Source organism: Chrysemys picta, chromosome 2 (genome assembly GCF_011386835.1).
Source record: "Chrysemys picta bellii isolate R12L10 chromosome 2, ASM1138683v2, whole genome shotgun sequence".
In the NCBI taxonomy this organism is placed as follows: Eukaryota; Metazoa; Chordata; order Testudines; family Emydidae; genus Chrysemys; species Chrysemys picta.
The window spans coordinates 116,845,357-116,873,030 of record NC_088792.1 but is presented as its reverse complement, the minus strand read 5'-3'; the positions used below and the strand labels follow the sequence as shown (position 1 = coordinate 116,873,030).

The 27,674-nt window shown below is 40.9% G+C and overlaps 1 protein-coding gene across 6 annotated transcripts in view; it reads left to right on the top strand.

Annotated features, from left to right (window-relative positions):
- The window catches only part of TPPP (tubulin polymerization promoting protein), a 123,629-nt gene that overhangs the window by 92,721 nt on the left and 3,234 nt on the right, over positions 1-27,674 (top strand). For 3 of the 6 annotated variants that reach the window (XM_005296518.5, XM_042841973.2, XM_005296517.5), the window contains 2 exons: positions 10,043-10,196; positions 23,731-23,921. In XM_005296518.5, the coding sequence (XP_005296575.2) occupies positions 10,043-10,196; positions 23,731-23,921 (345 nt within the window). Of the gene's footprint in view, positions 1-10,042; positions 10,197-23,730; positions 25,907-27,674 lie in introns of those variants that run through there. The other 3 variants (XM_024106186.3, XM_065584060.1, XM_065584062.1) reach the window with 2 other exon arrangements.

The following is a 27,674-nucleotide window of genomic DNA, read 5'->3' as shown; positions in this document are numbered from 1 at the left end:
ATCACGCTTGTGCTCCTCAGTCCTCCAGCAGCACACCCTCTCACTCTCAGCTCCTCACTCTCACACCACAATGAGAAGTAAGCTCCTTTTAAAACCCAGGTGCCCTGATTAGCCTGCCTTAACTGATTCTAGCAGCTTCTTCTTAATTGGCTCCAGGTGTCCTAATTAGCCTGCCTGCCTTAACTGGTTCTAGCAGGTTCCTGATTCCTCTAGTGCAGCCCCTGCTCTGGTCACTCAGGGAACAGAAAACTACTCATCCAGTGACCAGTATATTTGTCCTCTACCAGACTCCTGTACCCCACTGGTCTGGGTCTGTCACAATACCCTTGCCACATTTTTTAGACAAGGCTAAAGCAAGGAGAGCTGAAGTTTGGAATCAAGCTTGAATACTGTCCTCACTGAGGGCTTGTGCATGTGTTAGTTGTAGGAGAAAAAAACAACAGATATTATTGCCTACAAATTATATCTTGAGCGTACGCACTGAAAAACAAATACATAAAATTCCTTATGTCCAGAATTTCATCAGTTGTTGTTAAACTTGCCAGATGCCTTGAATAACTAAATAAAATTACCTCAGTATTTGTTACATTCCTTGCGCTCTTATTACAGTAAATCTAGGGAATACTCCAAATACTGATGTACCTAGGGACGTGCACAAGGGTGGAGGGGGGAAAGAAGGGGCACGGGTCGTCCCCCCCCAAATAATCAGCAGGGGCACAGAACGTCTCCGGACCCAGGGCCACGGGAGGGTCACAGAGCTCCTCTGGCCTCGGGACCAGAGAAGCTCTCTCTCCCCCTGCCACAGCCCCAGGGTCAGAGGAGTTCTATGCCCACACCACAACCCTGGGACTGAAGGAGCTGTCCACCTCCTCTTTTTTGCTATAATGAACCCCTGGCTATAATGGCCAAATGGCTTGGATCCCCAGGGGTTCGTTATAGTGAGGGTGTACTGGATTTCCTCATAACATCATGTGTTTAAATGCCCCTCCAAAAGTGGTCAAATTTAAATTCCTGCAGATGCCCCCTGAATGTACCTGTATTTATTTATTTATTCAAGGCAACACTGACAAGTTTTAACAGTGGCTGCAGAACAGACTTGCACACACAACCACAGTGGTGGACTAAATAGGCCTGCATCCAATCCAAACAAAACTCACTCCCCACTTGCAAAAGTGTTTATGGCCTCCCAGCTCTACTAATGCTATCTCCTGGTCCCCAATCCCCATGTCAGACTTTGGTGGTGCTTCCCTCAGAACCACACTTTGTGGGTTGATGAGCCCCTTCACATCAGGGCCAGATTCATGGATCCTGCCTTTGCATGTACAGTGGATCTCTGTTTAAGTGTGCACTCAGGCCACAAAATGTACAAGCTTTGCTGGCTTTGAGAGAGGAACTTGTGAACTGTGCAATGTAGAAACCTATAGGGTAATGGGAAGTTTCTTTGATTGCTCCCAGGTTTTCTTTTCCCTCTTAAAACTAGGAAATTAAATGCAAAACCTACCATTTATGAAACATTACATGTGCTAGATGAGGCACTAAAAGTCAGGAAATTTTTAAAGCTAAGGTTGCACCGGAAAGTCTTCATGCCGAGGTGAAATGTATCTAGCTGCGTAATTTCTCTCATCTATTAAGTTGAACCCTTAATTTGCTGAAATTAGATTCTTTATTACAGGAGTTGAGCAAAGAGTAGAAATAATATGTGAATATTTACAAAAGTTTTCGTGTAAATTTCAACATAGTTCACATCCTGTGATGTGAGATTGCTCAGGCATTACATTAGTGCAGATACTTTCAAAAGTTGAAAGTTAAGCTTGAATAATCACTGAAATAAAACTTGCAGTTACAATCTGCCCTCTGCCAGTTCTTGATCTTTTTACACCTGAATATGGTCAGAGACACTGCACTGATGTCAGGGATCTGAATTAAGATTTTCACTGGTATAAATTTAGATTCTAGAAAACCAGGTGAAGAATCAAGGCCTAAATTCAGAATCTGCCCTCCTGAGCATGCTATGTAGTTCACCCACTAGAGGAAGAAAAAATTAATGACTAATTTTGAATAACCAATTTTAAGAATGTATAATTTGTTCACAAATGGGGATAAAACCCACATTTATCAAATATATTGTGAATTATGTGCTCAGCTATGCTTTCTGTGCACCAGGGTGATATATTTGAGTGATTCAGCTTGTGTAAGAAGTCGAGCTTAAAATAGAATGGTATGTAAGAATGTATCCTTCCTAAAGATAAAGATTTCCTCATGTCACAAACAAGCGCAGAGAGGTTTTTAAGTTGATGATATTCATGTTTCCTTTCATGACTCTCTTGTTTTGTTTTCTTAATTGAACACACCACCTCTCCTGTTTCAATATTTTCATAAAAGCCTTGGTGTTTTGCACACCCCATTGTAAAGATTTTCCTGTTGGTTTCATTTTCTAGTCAATTAGTTTTAATTTGCATTTCCTCTATCTGATTTTGTCATTGTATTTATATTGTAATGGGTTGTTTACACTTTCCTTCCAGTGCATTCCTCTTTGTCCTTTCTTTTCAGTGAGTATTTTATCTTCTTCCCCAGACTTCCATTAACCCCTTTGAAGTAAAAAACCAAAGGGAAGAGACCAAATAGTTCAGATCTCTTCTTTGGGATACTTAATTGGAGTCAGCCCATTTGGAGTGGGAAGAGACAGTCCTATGAACTTTTAACACATGGAAGTTAATACATTTGTTTTGTTATTCCCATGGAAACAAGATAGTTATTTTGTAATGAGCTCCTAAAAACAAGTTACAAACATACACAGCGAGTTTGATTCTTTATAACAATTGCTTAATGGAAACTTTCTATTTTTGTACATTAACTCCTTGGCCCTTGTGCACCATATGGATGGAAATGGTTTCAACTGTATTGTGTGAATGGGGCCTTTGAAAAAGCAGGAACCACCCAGAGGCCCTGATTGTCTTGTACATTGTGCAGTACTTACAGCCTCAGAAAACAAACCTTGAAACTTCAGAGCTAAGTCTCAGTAGAAAGACAGTCGGTTCTGCTGGGTCATCCTCTGAAATGTAAATAGAGAGAATCTGCAGGATTGGGGTGACTCACCAGTGATATGCATTGAGTCCTATCCAAGGTTGTTGGGAGATCTGTTGACCATTTGAGTCTGACTGGTTCTGCTTGATTGGTTCACTTTGTATTTCACTGTGTGGAGGGGTGTGTGTGTGTGTGTGTGTGTGTGTCAGGGCTGGATCAGGCAAACCTGGGCTCCTACAATTTCATTTGATTGGGACCTTTATCCGTAAGGTTCAGAATCAAGTGTGCAACTTTCTTCTGCTCCCATCTTTCACAAGCTAGTATGCCATGGCAGCTGGAAGAGGCTTAATTCCATCGGATGCACCAAAATAAAAAGTGGTTTGTTGTGTGTTGGAGTGAGAGAAACAGTAGATGGAAGTTTCCTATTAAATAGGTGGTGGGGAGAGGACACCTGGGATGTGTCCAGCCAAAGCTAAGATAAAGGAAGTGATATTCTGATTCCCCAAGGAGCTCAAGTTATTGGGCCACATTCATCCCTGGTATAATCCCATTTACTATAATGATGTTACACCTGGGTTGAATTTAGATTTATACCATCAGAGACCTCACAATAAGCATGAAGTGACTTGTGCTTAACACCACCAGCACTGGTCCATGAGCAGTAAACCTAGCACTGACATTTAATCTTGTCCATGGGGTGGAGCCCCTAACCCATAAACCAGGAGTTGTCCTTGCAGCTGCGGGGGTGGCTGCATTACTTGATGCTTCTGGATGATAAACAATGCTGTAGTTTAAGGGCTCAGACACAACTCCTACTGAAGTCAATGGGGGTAGAATTAAGCCCTAAATCAGTAAAGAAAATAACATGTTAAATTTGTTCTTAATCTTACATTTTCTGAGCTAAAAATGAGCGAATTTCATTTTAGATCCCATGTGTATTTTACTTACTGGCATTGCACATAACACCTAAGATTACCACACTTGAAAAAATGAGAGAAAATATTTGGCTTCTTTGGAGTTTTTTTTACCCCTGCTTTGTGAATTTGACAACAACCTGTATTGTCTTATACTGTCTTAGATTGTCGCTCTTTGGGGCAGGGACTGTCCTTTTGTTCTGTGTTTGTACAGCACCTAGCACGGGGAGGTCCTGGTCTATGACTGGGGCTCTTAGGTGCTACCACCTTGCAAATAGTAATAATAGTGAGCTTCACTCTTTCCTCTGTATAGTCACTTGGTCAAATTCACAGAAGCTTGGATTTTCATAGTCTAGGTGCCCAAATCTCACTGGGCATCTAATTCCATTATTTCCCTTTGAAAATACCATCCAGAGTTTTTTGTGTTAGTGAAGCTATTAGATATAACTGAATAATATTGGGAGTGGTTGTGGGGTGGTGGTGGGGGGCACAACGGCTTTGGGACTGAGAAGAAAGCATAATGAATTCAGCCCAGAAGTTAATTTGGTGAGGAGTTCCCTAGAAGCCAGTTGTACTGCCAGTATTGCATAGACAAAGTGGGTGAGGCAATATCTTTTATTGGACCAACTTCTGTTGGTGAGAGACACAAACTTTCGAGCTATATAGAGCTCTTCCTTAGGTCTGTGTACCTCAAAAGCTTGTCTCTCTCACCAACAGAAGTTGGTCCAATAAAATATATTACCTCCCCCACATTGTCTTTCCAATATCCTGGGAATGACACAGCTACAACACTATATACCATATAGCATAGCTCATATTGCCAATCATGCGTTAATTTCTTCACTGTTTATATGGAATAGATCTCTCTAAATTAAACTGTTTCATTTTTTCAGGCATTTATTTGTGGTGGCTCCAGCATGCACTTTTGTGGTGGGGAATTAGAATATATGTTGTGGTTATGTCTTAGGTATTTCTTGTCTTATAATGTGAGAGTGAACACTGCAGACTTTTTGAGATAGGGTTGTCCATTTTGTTGATTGGAAGGAGTCAGATCTGCATACCCCTTTCCCCACTATTCCCCATTTAACCAAACAAAAAAGGTAAATCAGTGTCACTCTCTTATCAACTAAGTGCAGCTGTGAAAAAAATGTAATTGATAAAAGTTCTTTTCATGCCAGAATAAAATTTGTTTGGCAGAGAGTCAACATTATTAATTCCCATGGATTATACTGACTATATGCAGTCATTTCAGCTGGGATTGTGATTCTGTCAGACCTCATGAGCTAAGCAGTATTGGATGGGAGACCTCCAGGTATAACTCACATCTAAAAAGTAGTGTTGGAAATTCTCTCAGCAGCCCCTTTTGCTGTGAGTCAGTGCTGAACCTGTGCCTTGGTATGGCATTATGATGGGCCACTGCATTGCTGTAGGTGCTGCATTTTTGGATGAGACACAAGACAAGGTGCTGACCTATTGTGCTCATTAAAGATCCCTTAGCATTTCTGATAAGAATAGGGATGTTAATCCCATTAACGAGCTTCCTGGCCAAATTCCAGGTGGATAATTACAGTACAGTCTGCCTGCCTTAGTCCCCTGCAGTCTTAGTTAGAGATCATATTCTTCTTCACTTCCTGTCTTTTAAAAAACATGCTATCTAGTGTTACTGTGTTCTGTTAGCACGTGAGTAGTCACAAACAGCTACTGTGTTCTGTCGCAAAGATGGAGGCATTTCAGTACTGGCTGAAGTCATTTTGTGTGTGTGTGTGTGTGTACATACAGCAGAACTTAGACAATATTAAGTGCTTTGGGGTTCTCTTGAGATGAAAGGCTCCCTATATAAAGCATATGTAAAATATTATTGCATAAACATATTCACTTTTTGGAAACAATTTATTCCTCTTTCTCTAAAAACCCCAAGAGTTTTATATGTAGTCACTAGATAACACCATCTTTACAGTATTTATTCTTTCGGCCTCTCTTTGCTCTTTTCTCCTCTTTCCCTCCCCACCTCCCTTTTGGAACCACAAGCACAAATCCTGTCATAGATACTCATCTTCAATGACTACCAGAGGAAGCGACCCTTGACTATGACAGGATAAGTGAATCGTGCTTGACAGTTCTTACATGCTTCTGCCAACTACCAACCTCTGTTCCTTCAAACGCAAAAACATGTTAATGAGCATACAGACATGTCAAGTGAAAAGCCAGTGGTGTGTGCAGGGAGAGTCTGGCCCAGGTCCACAAAAGGACATTAGGTGCCGAAGTCCAACATTTAGGTGCCATCAAGATCAATCCCCTGCTCAGCTGCCGCCTTACCATGGAGGCGCCTAAAATCCATCTGTGCCTAAATACCATTAAAGTCCACTAGCCACCTAAGTTTCTGCGTGTCAGCAGGTGCACAACACGAAGCCTAGGTGCCTGGACACCTATCTCATGCCTTAGCTCCAGCATGATCTTCACACCATGTTAATGTAGGTATTGCCCCAAGTTTCCCACCTCTCAGATGACTGCCCCAACCACTGGACTATAGAGTCATTCTCTCTCTTTGTCTGGCCCAGTGACTATTTAATTATATATGCACAGATGAACAGCTTCAACAGCAGCACTTGAGGGAGCCCCACATGGGAACATTCCCTAGCATGGGTAAGTCACTCATCTGAGAGGTGGCCATTCCCTAGTCATATCCCCTCTCATCAGGAAGAGGGGGGAATCGGACCCGTATCCCAGGTGAGTTCCCTAATCACTGGGCTAAAGGTTATAAGGGGGAAGTCATCGTCCTCCCTCGGCTGATCTGTGTAGATTTAGGTGTCTAGTGCTGCCATCTTACAAGAAACTGCTTTGGTGCCTGACCCCAGGAGAGGGATCCCAGCCCTGGATTGTGAGTGGATATAGGTGCCTAACTACCTGGGGGGGGGCTTAGAACACATCCGCTCCTCGGCATCTGCTATTGGCTAGCTCAGGCAGCTCCCCACCTAGCGTGCTGGCTTTTATGGATCTCATTCTCCCTCTCCCCATGCATTGTATAGGGAGTCTGGGAGCCTAACTTGAGGTTTGTGGATTCCACTAGGTGGCTGTGCATCTGAAAGTTAGGTGTTGCAAACTTTGTGGGCTTTGGGCCTCAGTTCATAGAAAGCTTTTCTTCATGCCTGAGGATTTCAGATTTATTTTGTATCAAATAGTACTAGAGTGTACAAAAGTGAAATGAGAATTGTTGGACTTTGCTGTTTTAGGTCACTTCCAGTGCCCTAAATCTTAGATTCTCACCATTTGTTTTGTTGCAGGGTGGGGGTGGGGGGGAATACATTAACAAACTGCCTTCCTTAATTCAAACCAAAATCTAGCTTCAATTTCTTTATCATCCCTTCTGATGAGAGACCGTTGGAGTGCATGTTTACAAATCTGCTTAAGAATTGTCCTCATTCTACTATGCCTGCTTGTGTCAGGCATGTTCCGTGACAGGATAGTTGCACAGAAAATGACATTAGCAGTTGAATCTGATATGTTTGCCAACATCTTTTTGAGGTCCTGCAAGGACCTAACATTATTGTTTATGATGATAATGACATCTAGTCATTAAAGTCAAATTAGATTTCTGAGTGCAGTTTGTCTCTAGCCTGATTTTTCTGTTGCCAGCACACACTTTCCCTGTCCTCACCATCCATCACCTACACCTGTATAAACAGTTGTCATCATTGAAAGGACTTGTCTGGTTTTTTGCTAATTTTGTCAAGACACTTCTTTAAATTGGCACAAAAAGAAACACTTGGGCTGCAAACTGGACGGATGTTGCCCAGCAACACAGATCTCTGTATTAAACAGTTTTTGACTTTGAGAGTTTCCTAACTTTGTAAGTACTGGAATGGATCCCTCTATATTAGAGATGCTGCTTTTGGGGATTGCATTAACAATACTATCAGCTTTTCTGGAAAGATTTTATACTTAGGCCTGGTATACACCTAAACTTAGATCAACTTAGCTGCATTGTTCAGGGTTAAATTGATGGACGAATTCTTCTGTTGACTTAGTTACTGCCTCTTGGAGAAGTGGATTACCTACATCGACGGAACAACCTCTTCTCTTGATGTAGGAAGGATCTGTACTACAGTGCAACTGCAGCACAGAAGCAGTGCTGTAGCTGGGTTGCTGTAGCATAGACATACCCTTAGTACGTTAAATTTTAGCCTGGGATATGTCTATATGTCTATATGGCTCAAAGGCAAGAAGTGTACATTTTGGTCTAAATGTTTGGGGAAACTAAATTAGGCAAGTGGAAAGATATATATTTATATCCACTTTAAGAGGTGTAGTTTTTGTTGTTAGCAAAATTCAAAACAACGTCCATACAAATTAAGCTATGGCAAGTAATTTCCCCTTGCTATGGTCTAATAATTTCATTTTAAAATTAAATTAGTCTGATTTTAAAAATCAGAACGTGCCTTCCTATTGGAAAGTGATCTGTGAACTGAAGTTATGCTCTCTGTCTGAAATGCACTTTGATTTAAACTGCCAAAAGGCAGATTTACATAAATGCCCTTTTGGCTAAACACATCTTCACAGTGATTATTCAGACATTCTTGTTAGGAGCTTTCAGAGCTCTTCTAAATGGGTCACTATGGTCTGTCAGGTGTATAATGTATGAAAGTGTCTAAATATTTACTGACTTCTTCTTAAAAAGGTATTTTCAGAAGCAATAATTTATCAAAGTCTACCCATAGGCACCTCTACAGCACACTGTTCCACTCTAGCAAATAAAAACAACCAAGCAAGTCACCAGCCTGGAAATATGGTGCACCTTTCATTTTCACTTTTAATCATTTATCAAGACAACACGAAGAATTAATGATAGAGTTTCAGCTTCAACTATGAATTTCTGTGCTTTTCATGAATATCAAGCCCTCAAATAACCTTTTCCATGAATTCTTATTTGTGAATATTGTCTCATAAATGGGACACCACAGAGAGAAGTGAAGTCCTATTTTAAAATAAGTTTATTATTTAACTTGTTTAATAGGATATGATATCAGACATGCAGTGCTAATGGGTTGTATGCTGCTTTTTGAGGATGAGGAGTTAAGTGACATATTTTCTTTATCATTTGTTTAAGCTTGATTTGCATAATGCTCATATCACAAAATACATGTTGTGTGATAGGGTAGGTCCTAATCATCATTTCAAAGAGGAGACCTATGCAATATCATCTAAGTCACCTTTTGCGTTCAACACTAAGGCTATGTCTATATTCAAACCACTCACTCGCTACAATGATGGGAGGGGGTTGTCCCATCATGGTATTTAATCTACCTCCCTGAGAGGCAGTAGCTAGGTTGATGGAAGAATTCTCTGTTGACCTAGTGCTGTCTACTGCAGGGGTTAGGTCGTCTTAACTACATTGCTCAGGGGCATGGATTTTTCACACCCCTGAGTGATGTAGCTTGGGTCCACCTAACTTTTTAGTGTAGACCTGGCCTAAACTCCTGTCACTCATTTCATTTATGCAAACTGAGTTTACAAATAATTACCCAAATTAGATTACATCTTCAGCTACGTCTACACTACAACCACTACCACAGCACAGGAATGGAAGTGTTTTTTTTTTTTCTCACTGTAGTAAATTCACCCCTTGAGAGGCAGGAGCTAGGCTGACAGAAGAATTCTTCCATCAGCCTAGGGTTGGCTATACCCAGTCTTAGGTCAGCTTAAATATGTCTCTCAGGGGTATGTGATATATTTTTTTCACACCCCCTGAGAAATGTAGTTAGGTTGAGCTAAGTTTTAGTTTGTACTTTTAGGCCTTGGTTTAGACTGGTCCAAGCATTCCGAGAGAAGTATGAGCAGTAGTCCAATTCCTTTAGGTTCTCCTTAATTCTGAAGCCTAGCCAAGTGAGGTTCATTACTGTTACAGTGACATTCAAGAAAGTAAGATGAAGCTGTCTTGGGGAGGCGCTGCACTGAAAGTCTTAATGGGATGAAGGGCAATTCCTTTTATGTAGTATTTGTATGTTGGCTGTTCTTCACTATTGCAGACTGCATCTGTTATCCTTCTCTTGGAGGACTGTGTATCCTTTTTGTAATTTCTTCTGATTTTTGTGTGTGTGTTTTGCCAGGGGGAAATCTTCTAGGACGATTACTTTTGATCAATTTAAGGAAGCTCTTCAAGAACTCTCCAAGAAACGATTTAAAGACAAGAGCAATGAGGAAGCAGTTCAAGAAATACATAAACTAATCGAAGGAAAAGCCCCGATCATATCTGGAGTAACGGTACAGTAGTACTTGAGTAGTGACATACAATAAATTTCACTCTCCTTTCCAAAGCTGTTTCCTTTTAGGAGTCTAAACACTGACTCAGAGACTTTATTTAAGGTAAAAAAGGACCATTGTGATCATCTATCCCAGTGGTGGGCAACCTGCGGCCCGCCGGCCACACATGGCCCGTCAGGGTAATCCACTAGTGGGCTGCCAGACAGTTTGTTTACATTTGCATGGCTGTCCACAGCTTCCAGTGGCTGCAATTCGCCATTCCTGGCCAAGGGGAACTGCGGGTGGCCGTGCAAATGTAAACAAACTGTCTAGTGGCCCGCCAGCAGATTACCCTGATGGGCCGCAGGTTGCCCACTACTGATCTAGCCTGACCACAGAATCTTCTATTGCAGGCCACAGAATCTTACCCACCCACTTCTCAAATAGACCCCCAACCTCTGGCTGATTTACTGGAGTCCTCAAATCCTAGTTTAAAGACTTCAAGTTACAGAGAATCCATCATTTACTTTAGTTTAAACCAGCAAGTGACCCATGCCCCATGCTGCAGATGAAGGTGAAAAAAAACCAGGGTCACTCTGACCTGGGAAATTCCTTCCCGACCCCAAATATGGGAATCAGTTAGATCCTGAGCATGTGGGCAAGACCCACCAGCCAGACACCTGGGAAAGAATTCTCTGAAGTAACTCAGAGCCCTCCCCATCTAGTGTCCCATCACTGGTCATTGCAGATATTTGCTGCTGAAATGTTTGTGCTGAAATAAATGGCAACAAAGCTCATGAAATATCTCAGTATCACACTATTACAAAGGATACTACATAGTCCTGCTATGCTGCTCAGTACCACCCAATAAGAAAAGAGAGTCAAAATAGTTAAGAGAGCTCTAGCATGTGATCTGAGCAGAGTAATATTCGTTATAAGTTGTGCTGCAAGAAAAATGGGAGTTAAAGACAAAACTTGTTAAACAAGTTTAAAAGGTTTTGATTAAATTCACAAAACCAAAAGAAAGCAAGGACTTAAGTCTTAAAATAAACCTAACGCATGATATGGGACATAGGAATGTTAAGGGCAGAATTCTCAGTTTTGTATGGTCTGTTCTTAAATCTATTTATCTATTTCCCCCCCTTAAGACTGTGAGACCCATAACGTTGTTCAGTGTTTTTAATATTGGTAGAGATACTGTCAGATAGCTTAGTCCCAATAGATAGGTTTTATGTAACAAAATCAAGTTTTACAAAGCCTAGTGTTGATAGATTTGTTTATTTTTAATGTCAAGTTTCGTTGCTTTCCTCCTCTCCACCCCATTTCCCTACTGTTGTCACCCAAACAATGTAACATCTGGCCCAGTTACATGGGCTCATTTATTTTCACTATCAAAACTGAGTGAAATGCAAAATGAAATAGCATACATGATAAAAAGTAACATAGGACCAGTTTCTGGAAGAAAACATGCCTAAATTTAAGTATCTGAGTACTCCCGCTGAAGTTAAGTCAATGGGACAATTCACTTGCTTAAAGTTAGGCATGTGTTCAACTATCTTACTGAAACTGAGCCTAGGTCTTTTAATTAAAACTTTAATTTTAAACAGTTTTTCCAAGGAGAGGTTCTGGGACAAATGCCAATACACAGTGAGAGTTTCTGGAGAAGAGAGACCGATTCAGAGAGAGCAATCTTCATAATCCTTGTAGTACTTACCAGGTTTTTACAGGATCTTTGAAATCTGTGATAACTATAATGATGCTGCAGTTCTAAGATTCGATTAATTAATGGCCAAATCTTGTTTCTGTTTGAAATCAGTAGTAACTTTGCAATTGACTGAAATGGGATAAATATTTCATCCGTTATCGTATTTGACATCTTCCAAAATTATGTTACATTTCAGCCTCGCTGGAGCGCTTAACCTTGTGAACTATATTAACTAACTCACTACTTACTTTGATTTGTACACATTCTATAAAGCTTACTCCAGGCCCCTTCTAATCTTTGGTGTTGTCAGTAATTAGGTACTTAAATGAGCAATGGCTAACAATGCACACATACCTGCTTCCTGCATGTGTTGAGGAGCATTGAATTGTTTGCAGATGCACAGTGTAGCACTGTGTAAGTGCTTAGTATTCTCACTGAGATATGCCAACACAGTAGTGTTTTGGTTTTTTTTAAACCATTTAATTTATTTTTCACTCTAAACCAATGAAGCTTCAAGAAACCAAGCTGTTTCGATGAGATGAACAGATGCCACCACTGGTTTTTTGGACATCTCTTTATGATTTTTTCTGTGATAGGCAGGCAGAATGACTCTCCCCTGCATTGCTCCCTCTTGTATCGGCAAGCTATAGCATAGATAACATGAGGGGAAAGGGGGCGGAGGAGAGAATGGAATTTGGGGAGTGGGGTGGAAGAAAATCAAACCCGGGGAAATGAGGGCCGATTTGAATTAGCTTTTATTCCTTATGCAGGACTTCTAAATTGATACATTTAACAGCTATGATCTCATAAGTGAAACTCAGATGGGATCCTGTGGTTCTTAAAATATGCTGTGAGGCGCTCTCCATCATTGCTTTGGGGAGGGTTCTGATTGAGGTGGAACCCAGTTTTATTCTGTTCCCCTGAATGTTGGAGGAGGGGTTATAGCATACCTGTTGTTCTTGGTGACCATGAGGCATTAACAGATGCAACACCTATAATATCGTGTAAACCGGAGTTGGAAGCTTTCCACAGTAGTCTGTCTACTAATCCAGTAACTCCAGATACTTTCCTCAATCATCAGGTTTCTAGAATAAAAGCTTATTCGGAGAGTTAGTAGCCAGAATGACATTTAATTGAGATACAAAGTTGTTTGCAATGGCACCCAGAAAGGATTTGATCCTACCAGCTCTTCATGCCAGTCTAGTTTAATGTTGAGATTTACCACCATGCAGAGAGGAGCAATACATTTTAAGACATTAGTGGAGAGGCCAGTGAAATGTTTTCCAAGGGTTACATTTTTGTTTTCGTTTTCTGATGCTTTTGACTGTTCATGTTTTAACTGATTTTGTGTGTGCATATCAGGGCTGTGCATTGAGTTCTGCTGAAGACAGAATCTCTATTTCTTGGGATGTGTATTTGATGGTCTTTTTAGGCTTCAGGGGGCCATTTTTGGGGCCCAAATAATATTGTTGATTGATGTGACTGGAAAGACAACAGTTGGCAGCCAGATACGAAGATGAGTGGAAATGTTGATCTGTATTCTAGAATGTGAGCTGCATCAGCATTCCTGCAAAACATTATCAAATGGTTATGCATTGCAAACAGATGTGTTGGAACATTGATTTTTGTAAAGGGGTTTTCCCTCATGTTGGCAGAAGCATGGAAACCGAAATTGCAACTGATGGCTCAGATGTTTGGGAGAGTGAAGATAACTGAGTGAAGGGAAGAGAGGTAATTCTTGGGAGTCCAAAGAATCCCATAAATTAATTCCATTCCAATTTTTGTGGTGAAAGAGGTAAGTGGTATTTTGGGAAAGTGCCTGTGACAAATCAAGATGACCCAGACTTTGTCATGGGTCTTTTGTGTCTCTCAGCACTTTATCGACCCATTCTACACCAAGCAGCTCTTGATATTTCAGAAAATGCCTTGGGCAGCTAATTTGGCAATCCAGAATGGATTCTTTGTAGAAGGGCTAGAAGTTTAACTCTGCTCTGCAGGAAAATGCTGGATTCAATAACTTAATTAATCTTTTTTTAAAAGAGGAGCTCTGTTCAGCTTTGTGCCGTTCCAAGTTGGGGTAATTACATGTGCAAATGGGTATTTACCAGATATAGCTGGGGGAGGGATAGCTCAGTGGTTTGAGCATTGGCCTGCTAAACCCAGGGTTGTGAGTTCAATCCTTGAGGGGGCCACTTAGGGATCTGGGGCAAAATCAGTACTCAGTCCTGCTAGTGAAGGCAGGGGGCTGGACTTGATGACCTTTCAAGGTCCCTTCCAGTTCTATGAGATAGGTATATCGCCATATAATGATGAATGTATTGGGAAGGTGTGATCTACAGACCTGTAATCCCCTGTAATTGTAAAGCACTGTCTAAAGTTCAAGTTATCAGGCTGAAGACCTGTTTGAACTCCTACCCCTGTCCCATGTGGGATATAAAACCAATTTACTCCAGACAAAGAGATACATGGTTCAGATTACATAGCAATATTTTAGACTATAAGATATTTCCTAGATTGTAAACTCTTTGGGGCAGAAATCATACCTTCTGTATTTCAAAAGAGCCTACTCAGAACAAATAAAGGAGTAGAGTGGATAAATAAATAAATGGAGATATCCTATCTCCTAGAACTGGAAGGGACCTTGAAAGATCATCGAGTCCAGCCCCCTGCCTTCACTAGCAGGACCAAGTTATAGCTCACATGGCAAAACAAAATTAGAAATAAATAAATTGGCCATCATCTCAAACATGCAGGCCATTTACTAATGTGAATTTAAAAAACAACTTGTACAGAAGAAGAGTCCATGCAGGGGAAGCTGTTTCTTTGCTCCATACTGTATAGCGCAGATGTGCTACTGAGAAGAGTTAACATGCTCTCACCTATAGTTTATCCATGGACCAATTACCAGTCCAGCCCCCATACTTAGTTTTGTCCATGGCTGAAGAGACAACACTTTGATAGAGCAAGTTGCATACACAACAGCACATACAGGGAGTTCTGTTGAAATTTGCAACGTCTCATAAACCAGCTGAAGAAGCTGTATAAATATCCTACAGGTTTACTTATAACAAACTAGTGTCCACTGGATCCCTTTCATTTGAAGGCAAGAGTTCCTCTTTTCCTTGCTTGCATCAGAATAGCAGGGATGAAGAAGCAATATGGGGGACTCAGTTTGGTTTTCTGGAGGCTAAAATAAGTCTGTGTAAACAACCACATGCTTGCTTTGAAAAAAATCTTCTTGTTCAGGCCCCTGCCTTACAGGTACTTTGGATATTTTTTTTAGTCCAGGCTTAGTATAAGTTGTAGTTAAGTCAGAATACTAAAAAGTTATTGAAGACCAGTGTTTCTATTGGCCTGCTTAATTCTTTTAAATACCTGGATATATAAAGAACAATTGACCTTAACCAAATCATGCTTTGTGGTATCTCAATTGACCTCTGACAGAAGAGACCTGGAAAGATGAAAGTCCTTGTCTTTGTAGGAAAACAGATCTGCTTGAAAATGTACATCTTACCATGATCGTATTGTCCACATTTTCCCAATCCCACATTCCAATGCCATTTGTTTCATGGATGTAGAAAAGTATTTTATTCTTATATTAACCAAGAATTCATTAGAAGTAAATGAGTTTGGCCAAAGGAGCATCTTGCATTTCCTAATTCTGTATAGCAGCGAATGTGAAATTCTCTGGATTGATCTTTTGATAAGAATGAGAAACCCATTCATTAATCACTACAGAGTGAGAGCAAATTAGATTGTGGAAGGAACTAAATCTGCCTATGCTATCTGTTTGTTTTCAAAGACATGGTCTACACTCAACTTCACTATTTCTTTAGTGTTCTGTTAATGTAAACAAAGCATTTAGAAAACTAGTAAGTGTAGCAGAAGTAGTATCGTCTGAGTATTCGTCTATCTGAGCATGTACAAATTTCACAATCTGTGAACATACCTGGACCAAGAAAACCTGGAAGACAAAGAAATGGAAACTGAAGCTATTGTTTGTCTTTTGAACAAATCCAAAAGAAATATGAAATTGCCAAGGTAGAATTCTCTGTCTGTTGGATGTTCGCACTTCTGGAAGCATGGTGGACAATCAATATGTCTCTTGGGAAACTGTGCTAACAGAAGGCCAGACAGGCTTGTCATCACCTGCTTGTAATACAAACAAGGGTGGGATTCGTCTCAATACCTTCAGATACAATTGGAGAAAAGACCTACGCATTACTCCGTTAATTTGGAGAGAGACTCTGTCAGTCTCCATGGATACTACTTTTATGTTTCTTACATATACTTCTTGACTCCCCGGTGCTGGAACTGTTCTCAATAGATGGCTCCAGCTTGTGATGGAAATGAACATAATGGGTGGGATCACTATTTTCTTTGTTCTAAGATTGTGAAATTGATACACTGTTTTGAAGGCTTGTGGCCTGATTTTTCAGAGGTAATGAGCATCCTCGTTTTCCAATGGCTTCATTGGGAATTGTGGTTGGTTGGTGACTTTACAACATGAGAGTTTAAAATCATTAGCAAGTTGATGTGAAGACCTATAGCAAAGTCCACAGACCTGAATTTATTGGAAAACTAGATCAGTGGTTTTCAAAAAAATTTCTGGGCACCCAGTTGAAAAAAATTGTTGATGCCCGCAACCCAACAGAGCTGGGGATGAGGAGTTTGGGGTGTGGGAGGGGCTCAGGGCTGGGGCAGAAGGTTGGGGTGCAGGGATGAGGGTTGTGGGGTGGGGCTGGGAATGAGGGGTTCAGGGAGTGGGAGGGGGCTCTGAGCTGGGGCAGGGGATTGGGGTGCGGGAAGGGGTTAGGGCTCTGGGATGGGGGTGCAGGCTCTGGGATGGGGCTGAGGATGAGGGGTTTGGTGCAGGAAGGGGTTCCAGGTTTTGGGTGGGCTCAGGGCTGGGGCAGGGGATTGGGGTGTAGGGTTGGGGCACTGACTTACCTCTGGCGGCTCCCAGTCAGCGGCGCAGCCAGGGTGCAGAGGCAGGCTTCCCGCCTGGCCTGGGACTGTGCTGCACCCCAGAAGCAGCCAGCAGTAGGTCCGACTCCTAGGCGGAGGTGCGTGACTCTCGCTTGCAGGTACCGCAACCTCCCCACCCCCGGTTCCCAGCCAATGGAAGTGTGGAGCCGGTGCTCAGGACAGGGCCAGCGCGTGGAGCCCTGTGGCCCTCCTGCCTAGAAGCCGGACCCGCTGCTGGCTGCTTCCGGGGCGCAGCGCAGTGTCGGAACAGGTAGGCACTAGCCTGCCTTAGCTGGGCAGCACCGCCGAGGGGACTTTTAACATCCCGGTCGGTGGTGCTGACCAGAGCAACCCAGCGCCTGACATGCCACAATTCAGTACTGGGTCGTGACCCTAACTTTAAAAAACGCTGAACTAGACGATTAGAGAAATGAGGAAGAGTTGCTAAATTGTAGGATAGGGCTGTTTTATTACATCTATTGCTATCTACCACACTTAGAGAGTATTGCTATGGCACTGAAAATGGGTTTGATCCTTACCGATGAAGACGTATGGACCTTTTTGTTGATGTGCATTAGGCCTAGCATTGGGGTTCTATGAGGTAACAATAGAAAAATATGTAGATACCTGGGGAAATAACTCCCAAAATGAAGAAAGTTCCCAGATAAATGACTGGCAACTTCAGAAAACAAATGTAGCACTATTTTTTTGTGCATTGTAGCGTTGACATTGGAGACCTTCTGCACTGACGTACACCTTCTGCAGTCCCAGTGAAACCAGTGGGGTTAAATCAATTGTACATCTGCTCAGAAATTGACTCTGTGTGTGTGTTCCATCCGAACTTCAGCAATCCCAGGGCTTGAATTGGGTTATATGTACAAGTCTATTAAACCTCTACTTGTCACGGCTGTTCATGGGGGGGGGGGGGGGGGGGTAGAAAAAGTTGGAGCATATCATTTTTCATCCAACTCTTTGAGATGTGCCCTTACAACCCATCAGAACTGAATTCTGTCCTGAAGACTAATCTGCTGAAGTTTAAGGAAGTCACCTAAAACGTAGAAGGCGTCTCGTGACGTGAGAATGTATAACATGTAAAACCGAAGTTAGCAAAGTAAGCAGAGATGAAGATGAGGCGAGTACTACACAACGTGTGTGTTTTACAATAGGGACTGTGATCTTAAATAACTTCACACTGAAAAGATTCTCTCTTGCATGTGGATTATTTCTGTTTACAAAACAAACAGCCTTAATTGTTGGTAGCATCCTGTGGTGTGAGGGTAAAGAACTATTTTAGCAACAATGTTCTATAAACACATATGGGAAAAAACTAAGTTTACCCCTTTGACTACTTACTAATAAGCTTTGCTTTTTGCAAGTTTCCAGCCCCAACAGCCACTACAATTGCTTCCAGTGTCCGGGGAGATTGAAGGATACTTCGGCAAGCATCACAGCTTGATTAACTTTTTTTCTGCTTACTTGGGGTCATTCGCTCATCCCACAGACCATACAATCTGCTCTGGCTTCTTTATTTTTTTAATGAGCTTGGGTCAGCACTGTCCAAATGGGAGAGATGCTTGTAGCAGGAAGCTCCTGGTTCTCACTTACAGAGAGGGAATTAGGCACCTATAAATAACCCTGACCAATAAATGCCCCAAATGCATTTTGTCTTACAACCTGCCCTTTGCTGATATTCTGCTGCAACTGTTGTTCTGAGCAGCCGGGGGGCTGAGATGAGGGGTTCTCCCCTCCACTTCCAGCCTATATAACAGATGGGGACACATGCTGTTGCTCACCAATTACCTAATTTAGCTGCTCCTTATACTGAAAATCGTGTCTGTGGGTGGTGGAGGATGGAGAGGAAAGGGCCATGTGTTTTGCACCAAAGCCCTGACTAACCCTTTGCTCACACCTGTTGCAAACTCCATGCTCTGTGTAATTACATTGGTATTTTTAAATTATTTTTTGGCAATTATCAATGTTTTTTGGCCCACTGAAATCTTCACAGCAAGTGATGCGGGGGCTGGAGGGGAGACTTGACTAGACACAGGAGCCTGGGTACTCCACAGTAAACTGGTCCTGAATTCTGCAGCAAGAACCCCTGGCTTCCTGCTGCTCCTGACGGGCATGTCATATCCTGAGAGTGCTGCATTTGCAGTAGGTGGTAATGTATTGTGGATGTGCTGAAAAAGCTCTACAAATAGTACACACATATGCAAGTAATCTACATGCAGTGCAAGGTGTGGATATGGACGCCAGCCCACACAACAATCTTGTTCTTACAATCCCATTTCAAAAACTCTATGGGTGTTCTGCCTGGAAGAAAGCAGAACTGGGTTATTTGCTACAAGGAAATTAACAAGCTAACTCTGTGCCCGAGGTCTAGCATGTCTCCCCCACCAGTCAGCTGTGAATTAGGACAGCTGCAGCAGTGGACAGCATTAATACAAGTAGCTGTGGAGTATCTAAGCTGCCCACCCGCCAGCATGTGACTATCTATATACAGAGTACATGTCAGATACACTAATGCTTTGGGTACATATTAACAACAGTAAGATCCTTGTTGGGCATCAGGCCAAGAGTCCAACTCTGCTGTCCTGTTGTCTGAGCTTATTCATTTTATTACACTTTGGTTTTGTCTAGTTGTGCAGCTAAGGCAAGTGCTGATGGGGGTGTATTTCCTACTATCACTGTGACTGCAGTGTACGGGTGATCTGTGATAAATCAGGACAAACAAAATAAAGCCCCATACTGCCATGCCAAAACAAACCAATAAAATATACATATTTGCAAGAGTGGCACTTCTTCCCAGCCAGCATTTTCATTTCTGTATGAATCCAAGGGTAAAGTGGAGCTTTACCCCTGGATTCATATAGGAATAAAGCTAAAAAAAAGTGTCAAAAAGGGCCCAAATATCTTTCAACAACATTATTTGAGAAATAAATACTCCAGAAGCCTCATTCTTGCAGCTCTTACCAACGTTTTCTGTAATGCTGGCCTATTTCCACATGATCTAACCCTTCCACCACAAAACCAAGCCCCAAAGTTGCACTGTAGAACATCTTATTCTGTGTACTAATGGCTGAATGCGTGTCCTGTCTCCCCAGTATAATTAGTGAAGTCATACGAATAAAAAAAGCTGCAAACATGAATGATGTTTGCCACAACCAGCACACACAATAATCCCATTGTGTGGGTGGGTGTGTTAATTTGTGTGGGGGTTGTATTGTTTTGGGAGAATTGTGCTGATTTGTGCGGATGGCAGTTGGACCAAGTAAACCACCATCTGTGCAGTCTTCCTCATACAATCAATGAAATTGTTCCATGCAAACTAACTGCAGAGTAAGGGTGGTGATTGGTTGAGCTACCTCTGATCTCACAATGGTCTGACTCTTGGCATGGCATAGTTCCATGCCTTACTGTAGCTGTACACTGCACAGATATAATTAATAAAGTCAAAATGGCTGAAAACTTAAAAAGTGAACAATAGCAGACAAGGAATCCCAGTGATGATTGAACCTGGTGGTGTTCTGAACAGATAGCTCTGAACCACACTTGCAGCGGTTTCCATCATTTCACAGTGACTCAACAGACATTTCAGGTGCGTTGGGTTTGTTTGCATGGAGGGGAGGGGAGAAGTGTATAAATTGGTTTATTCAATATCTAACAAAAAGTTTACATAATTTTTTAAGGCCACCTCCACTATGTTGCATGTCCCCATCAAATGTCATTCATATAAAGCAAAATATAATTTGGAAACATTCAGCTTCATTATTTAACTGGTGATGGGGGCAGGTTGCTCTCAGTGGTGGAGGGTCCTTGACATTGGAGATAATATCTGCCTTTGGTGTTGTCAGGGTTCCTTCCCCACTCTGAACTCTGAGGTACAGATGTGGGGACCCGCATGAAAGACCCCCTAAGCTTATTTTTACCAGCTTAGGTTAAAAACTTCCCAAGGCACAAATTCCTTTCTAGCCTTAGTATCACTGCCACCACCAAGTGATTTAAACAAACATTTAGGGAGGGCCACTTGGAGCCCTACCTTCCCCAAATATCCCCTAAGCTCCTATACCCCCTTTCCAGGGGAAGCTTGAGAATAATATCCTCACCAATTGGTACAGGTGAACACAGACCCAAACCCTTGGATCTTAAGAACAATGAAAAATCAATCAGGTTCTTAAAAGAAGAATTTTAATTAAAGAAAAGGTAAAAATCATCTCTGTAAAATCAGGATGGTAGGTACTTTACAGAATAACAAAAGACTAAGAACATAGAAGATTTCCCCTCTAGGAAAAACCTTAAAGTTATAAAAACAGGGATACACCTCCCTCTTAGCACAGGAAAAATTCACAAGCTAAAACAAAATGTAATCTAACGCATTTCTTTTCTGCTATTACTTACTATTTCTGCAAGACCAGATGCTTAGTTCAGATATACTTAAAAAGGTGTAATTTCCCCACCTGGTTTCTTGGCTGTCTTCGAGAGAGACAGACCAAAACTTTCCCCCACAGATTTGAAAGTATCTTCTCCCCTTATTGGTCCTTTTGGTCAGGTGTCACCCAGGTTATCTGAGCTTCTTAACCCTTTACAGGTAAAAGAGGAATTAACCCTTTACAGGGTAAGGAAGGATTTTATGCTACCCTTAGCTGTATGTTTATTACAGGTGTATTAAAACCTGTGTGTTGACCTTTAGGACAAAGTGAAAGTAGTGCTTTTCTTCTCTCAGCTCTCTTGACAAAGGGAGTACGTATTTGAGTTGTGTTGTATTTAATGGAAGTTGCTTGTCTGTTTTTATAATGTGTTGTTATAAAAACCTGCTAATGTGACCAGGTGGACTGGTCAAACTTTTTCTAACAAAACTATTTTGTGGATAAATAGTCTTATTTTTCTTTATTAAACAAACAAAAATTTTTTTTTTTAAATGGAAAACAACTTTGGGGGTATTTTGGGGTCATGGTGGAGGGAGGGGGTTGTGGGATTTTTGTTTCTGTTCTGTGTAGGTTTTTATACTGCACTTATTGTTGTAGTATCTGAGCGTCTTCCAGTAATGCATTAAGCAGTGTGATTACACATCTGTCGTGTTGTTTGTTCTCTCATCTGCTCCCCAGAGGGAGAAGCGTGTGTGATGGAGTGTCTTGTTTTGGTAGGGTGTTGTTGTTAAATGTACCTGTTGCTGTGTGTTTATATTAGAGAAGGTGAGTGGTGAGGTTGTGATGATGCTTAGTTCCTGGGAGAGTTCATCCCATGATCTGAGATCACCCCTAGAGAAGGTTCTGTTTCCTGCACAGAAAAGCTTTACTCTTGTTGTTGAGAGTTCCATTGTACCAGAGGAGAGTAACTGTCAGTTACGGCCTGCAGTCTTTTAGATATCCCAAGCCCACACCAGGGCGCTTTGAAGATAAGGACTGAGACTTTGAACTTGATCAGAAATTCTCTGGGAAGCCAGTGTAGAGAGCAGAGGACAGGTCTGGTGTGCTCTCAGTCACCTGTGTAACCTTCTGCAGCATTTTGTGCTAATTGAAGTTTCCTAAGGGCTGAAGGTATATTGCATTGCTGAAGTCTAGACAAGAGGTGGGTTTTTTTGGTGATTTTTATCAATTTTATTCCCAATGTTATCAAAATTATCATCAACATTGGTTTGCTGAAAACTGAGTTTAGATCAAAACAATTTTTGATTTTTTAAAAAAGTCTTTCAAAAACAGAAACAACTTTGAAATTATGAAATCTTTCGTGAATTTTTTTTATAATTTTTTTATCAGATTGTGTTTCATGTCAAGACTCCTTTGTACTGTATTTTGTAAATCAAGAAAGAAACATAAAAGACAGCAAACAATTGCATGTTAACTATTATCTTTTGTTCTGAAGGTTGCTTTATCTCAAAGAAAGCACTCTTTCCCCTAACATGCACTGGGCCACACAAAAATAGTATTGGCACTTTGTCTTTAAAATACAGTATAAACAATTACTAATACTGCAGCACCCACATGAGATAGATTAGCAAGTATTATTGGACACTGATCATCTTAGTGCCAGGTGCATCAACTGACAGCACCAAAGATGTCCCACCTTCTCTGTCTTCTGTCACAATGCAAAAAACACAGAGGTGTAAACTGCGTGTTTGTATTTTTTCTCTTCTCCTCTGACTCAACTATACATCTACAAAACTGAATTGTCAAAGATGGCCACTATCTTACCTCTGCTTCTGGTCAAAAATGAAGTTCTCATGATCCCATAGGGCTTCGTGCAATACCTTTTTCTCTCCTTTCATCCCAGCTATTGAGTAAAAGCCAGGTCACCTATTTCTTGCCAAAAAATGTGGTTTTAGTGGTACCACCCCTCCTTTTGCCCAGTTGCCAGAGCACTCACCTAGGATGTGGGAGACTGAGGTTCTCCTAGTCTCCTATGGAGCAGGGATTTGAACCCAGGTCACCTATCTCCCAGGAGACTACCCTAACTATTGGGCTATGGGATATTTTGGGGCAGGGCTCTCTAAATCTGTTCTGCTGAAGCTTTTCCACTTTTAAAAAAATAATTATTATTAGGCCAGAAAATGTATGACTCCATAGCCTGATGATTAGGGCACTTACCTGGATATTCATTGGAGTAGGGACATGAATCCAGATGTTCCACCCTCCCCACCCGAAATGTGGAGCCACTTTTGAAATTTTGGCCTTCATGCCCAAAGCCATTCTGTACTCCAATTTGTAACTAATGAAGTCATTACATCCAGTGCCACAAAACCAACATTTCTCATTTGTTTCCTGTCTCTTAAAATGTATCACTACTCTGCAATTCGGAGATCAACAGTAGTTAATGATTTATAGTGTTAAAAGTAGTTTTCTTTTCAATGAAAAGTATTTTCTTTTGTCGTCTTTCTCCCAATAGAAAACCATTTCATCTCCAACTGTATCACGACTTACAGACACGTCAAAATTCACTGGTTCCCACAAAGAGAGGTTTGATCCAAGTGGGAAAGGAAGAGGCAAAGCAGGACGAGAAGACCTGGTTGACGCGTCGGGCTACGTGCCTGGGTACAAGCACGCAGGCACATATGATCATAAAGTACAAGGAAGCAAGTAAGCCTGGGGAGTTAAAAAGAGAGAGAATATACCTGTAAGAATGATGTAGATGAATCCCATATGTTTCAGTTATCGTGAATACGAAGACTATGTTGGCGAGAAGTGTTTTCAGGAACTGGAACTGATTTCAACATCTGCTGAGATACTTGCAGCACAGCAACACTTCATTACATTCCTCATGCTTACATTGGCAAAAATATAAAATGCAAAGTTGTTGAGCTTTAGACAAGAAACCAAATGCAAGGGCTGTTCTACCACACTTTGTCAATACTGGTAAAAGATCTCAAACATTCCTAAACGTCCAGTTCTTTCTTGGGTATAGAAGAAAACCGCTCTCCAGATAGTTGAAAAGAGGGTCATTGTAAATCTTCCTGTGATAGCAGCCTTTCCGAAGAGCGCCCCAATATTTATGTAGTGTGATTTGAATACTTATTTATTTGAAAGATGTCTTAAAGAGGATTCAGCTCTGCCCTCAAAGACAAAAATTCAGTATTGTACTAGTGGGAAGTAAATGGCTGTAATATAACAGGTTGCTATCCTGAAAAGAAATATATTTTCCTACACCATTTGTGAACAACAAAGGACTTATTCCTCCTTGCTGAGCCTATTTAGGTTCCAATTTATTTGTCAGCAGAAAGATGTGGAAGATACTAGCCCTCATTTCCTTACCCCCCCCCCAAAACCCAGGACTTCTCAAAACCAATACTGTACTTCCTGAAGTTACCGCGTATATTGGTAGCATGGTTCTAACTGAAACTACAGGACATAAAAGGCGCTAATATACTAACATGATATATAGAGGAACTAGATATATTGCTAAGGAAGTCTTGATGGAAATATTAATCTTGGTTGCAATTTCTTTTTTGGTTTGCACAGTGAAAATGAAGGGGGCATTAAGATGATGGATTGTACTTTTTAAACTTTGTTAAGAGTGAACACCACTGATCAGATTTTCATTGAGCTAGGTATGAATTCTCATGCACATGTACACACATACACAGGCACCTGCTCCTTTTAAGTTCTGACTGTGTTAAGGAAGGTCTGTGACAACTCTGAAATACATAAGTTCATGTAAGGACAACTAAATTATCCCCACAAAATAGTAATTTGTTAGTCCTTTATTCACAATTAGGTGCATCTCACCCCCTCTAAAGATATATTACTAAAGTTAGCTAACTGATTTGTTAAGTGTTCTATGTTTGAAGCTAGGGGCTCTATTCTCCTCTTATTTGGACTGTCCAGTGTAAGTCAGGAATAATTCTTTGAAGGCAATAAATTTTCACTGGTTTAGAGCTGCTGTAAGAGGAGAATCAGGACCACAGTCTTAATGATCTAACAAACTGGCCACTAAGTATCCCATATATGGCCCACATAACAAGTGGTATTAATTGATAAATCATTAAAAAAACCTCACTCATTTGATATTGCTTAAAAAGTAGGGAGAAATATCCATACAGAAAAAGTGCAGGGGCTCATTTGCTGATCTCTATATTCTACATGTGGTTATTGATATTCCACAAAGCAGAATAAGCACCACATTGTATAATATAAGACGATAAAGGAGGACTTTTAGTTGGGTATTTGATAACCGTTTAAAATTCTGCTTTGCTTTCTATTAAATGGAGTTCAAGCATTAACTTTATAACTCCAGATAGTACAGGTTAATCACCTCTGTTGCCTCTCTGCCACCATCTGTGTCAGGGTTCTAATGTATACAGAACAGCTAGCTTTAGTGAGCTACTTACATGCAGTAAGCAGTAACATATGCTAGTTTTTCATGCAGGCCAACATCCTGTATTTGGCACATGTCCAGACACTGAACACAGGTTCTCAGCCTTTGAACAGATTGTCTTTTGTTTTCTGCTGATTTTCTATAGAAGCCTTTTCTGTAACTTTGCCACCACTGACCTTTCAAATCAACACATGAACGTGAAACCAAAATAATAATAAACAAAAGGAAGAACTCCTTCATGAGCCTGGAATTTTTTGTTTGATTATAGTTTGTTTTGATTTTTGGATTTCAGGAGAGAGGGAAGTCTGCCCAACCCAGTGCATGCTTTTAAAAGGTCTTATATGTGTTTTCCCCCCTTTTAGCCCTCCTTGGTGGCTCTGGTTACCTGACACAATTTTAGAGATACACCAGGTCTGTCAGAGTGTGGAAGTATTTGTTTATGAAGCCTTTCCAAGTGTTTCAAAGTTATCCACTTTTCCTGAACACTCAAGTTCCTGGAAGAGGAAATGTTAGTTATCCATTTACACATCATACTGGCTACCTGCCTTCCCCTTAAAGGAGAGGTAACAGCACAAACCCACTTTCAGATATTTGTTATGGCCAAATTTATTCCAGAAAAGCAGTGGAACACAGAGTAACTGGTAAAGTGTAGAGAATACATTCCTTCCTGAAATGTCCCATAAAGCTACAAATCTGGACAGTCATTTTACTACAACAAACAGATGTGTAACAAACCTTGAATTATTTGTAAAACACTATCAAAGCTGAATATTGCAAAGTTCACATTAGGGCTGTCAATGAATTGCAGTTAACTCACGTGATTAACTCAAAAAAGTAATCGTGATTAAAAAAATTAATCGCGATTAATCACACAGTTTAATAAATTTCAGATGGTATTCTATTGTTTAATATTTTTGGATGTTTTTCTACATTTTCAAATATATTCATTTCTATTACAACACAGAATACGAAGGGTACACTGCTCACTTTATATTATTTTTTATTACAAATAAAAAATGATAAAATAGTATTTTTTAATTCACTTCATATAAGCACTATAGTGCAATCTCTTTAATCGTGAAAGTGTAACTTACAAATGTAGATTTTTTCTTTTTGTTTGGTTACATAACTGCACTCAAAACCAAAACAATGTAAAACTTTAGAGCCTACAAGTCCATTCAGTCCTACTTCTTGTCCAGCCAATCGCTCAGACAAACAAGTTTGTTTACATTTACGGGACATAATGCTGCCGTCTTCTTATTTACAATGTCACCTGAAAGTGAGAACAGGCATTCGCATGTCATTTTTGTAGCTGGCATTGCAAGGTATTTACGTGCCAGATATGCTAAACATTCGGATGCCCTATCATGCTTTGGCCACCATTCCAGAGGACATGCTTCCATGCTGATGATGCTTCTTTTAAAAACAAAAAACAAACAAAAAAAAGCATTAATTAAATTTGTGACTGAACTCCTTGGGGGAGAATTGTATGTCTCCTGTTCTGTTTTACCCGCATTCTGCCATATATTTCATGTTATAGCTGTCTCGGACGATGACCCAGCACATGTTCATTTTAAGTACACTTTTTCACAGCAGATTTGACAAAATGCAAAGAAGGTACTAATGTGAGATGTCTCAAAATAGCTACAGCACTAGACTCAAGGTTTAAGAATCTGAAATGCCTTCCAAAATCTGAGAGGGATGAGGTGTGGAGCATGCTTTTAGAAGTCTTAAAAGAGCAACACTCAGATGCGGAAATTACAGAACCTGAACCACCAAAAAAGAAAATCAACCTTCTGCTGATGGCATCTGACTCAGATGATGAAAATGAACATGCGTTGGTCCGCTCTGGTTTGGATTTTTATCAAGCAGAACCCATCATCAGCATCAATGCATGTCCTCTGGAATGGTGGTTGAAGAATGAAGGGACATATGAATCTTTAGCGCATCTGGCATATAAATATATTGTGACACCGGCTACAACAGTGCCATGTGAATGTCTGTTCTCACTTTCAGGT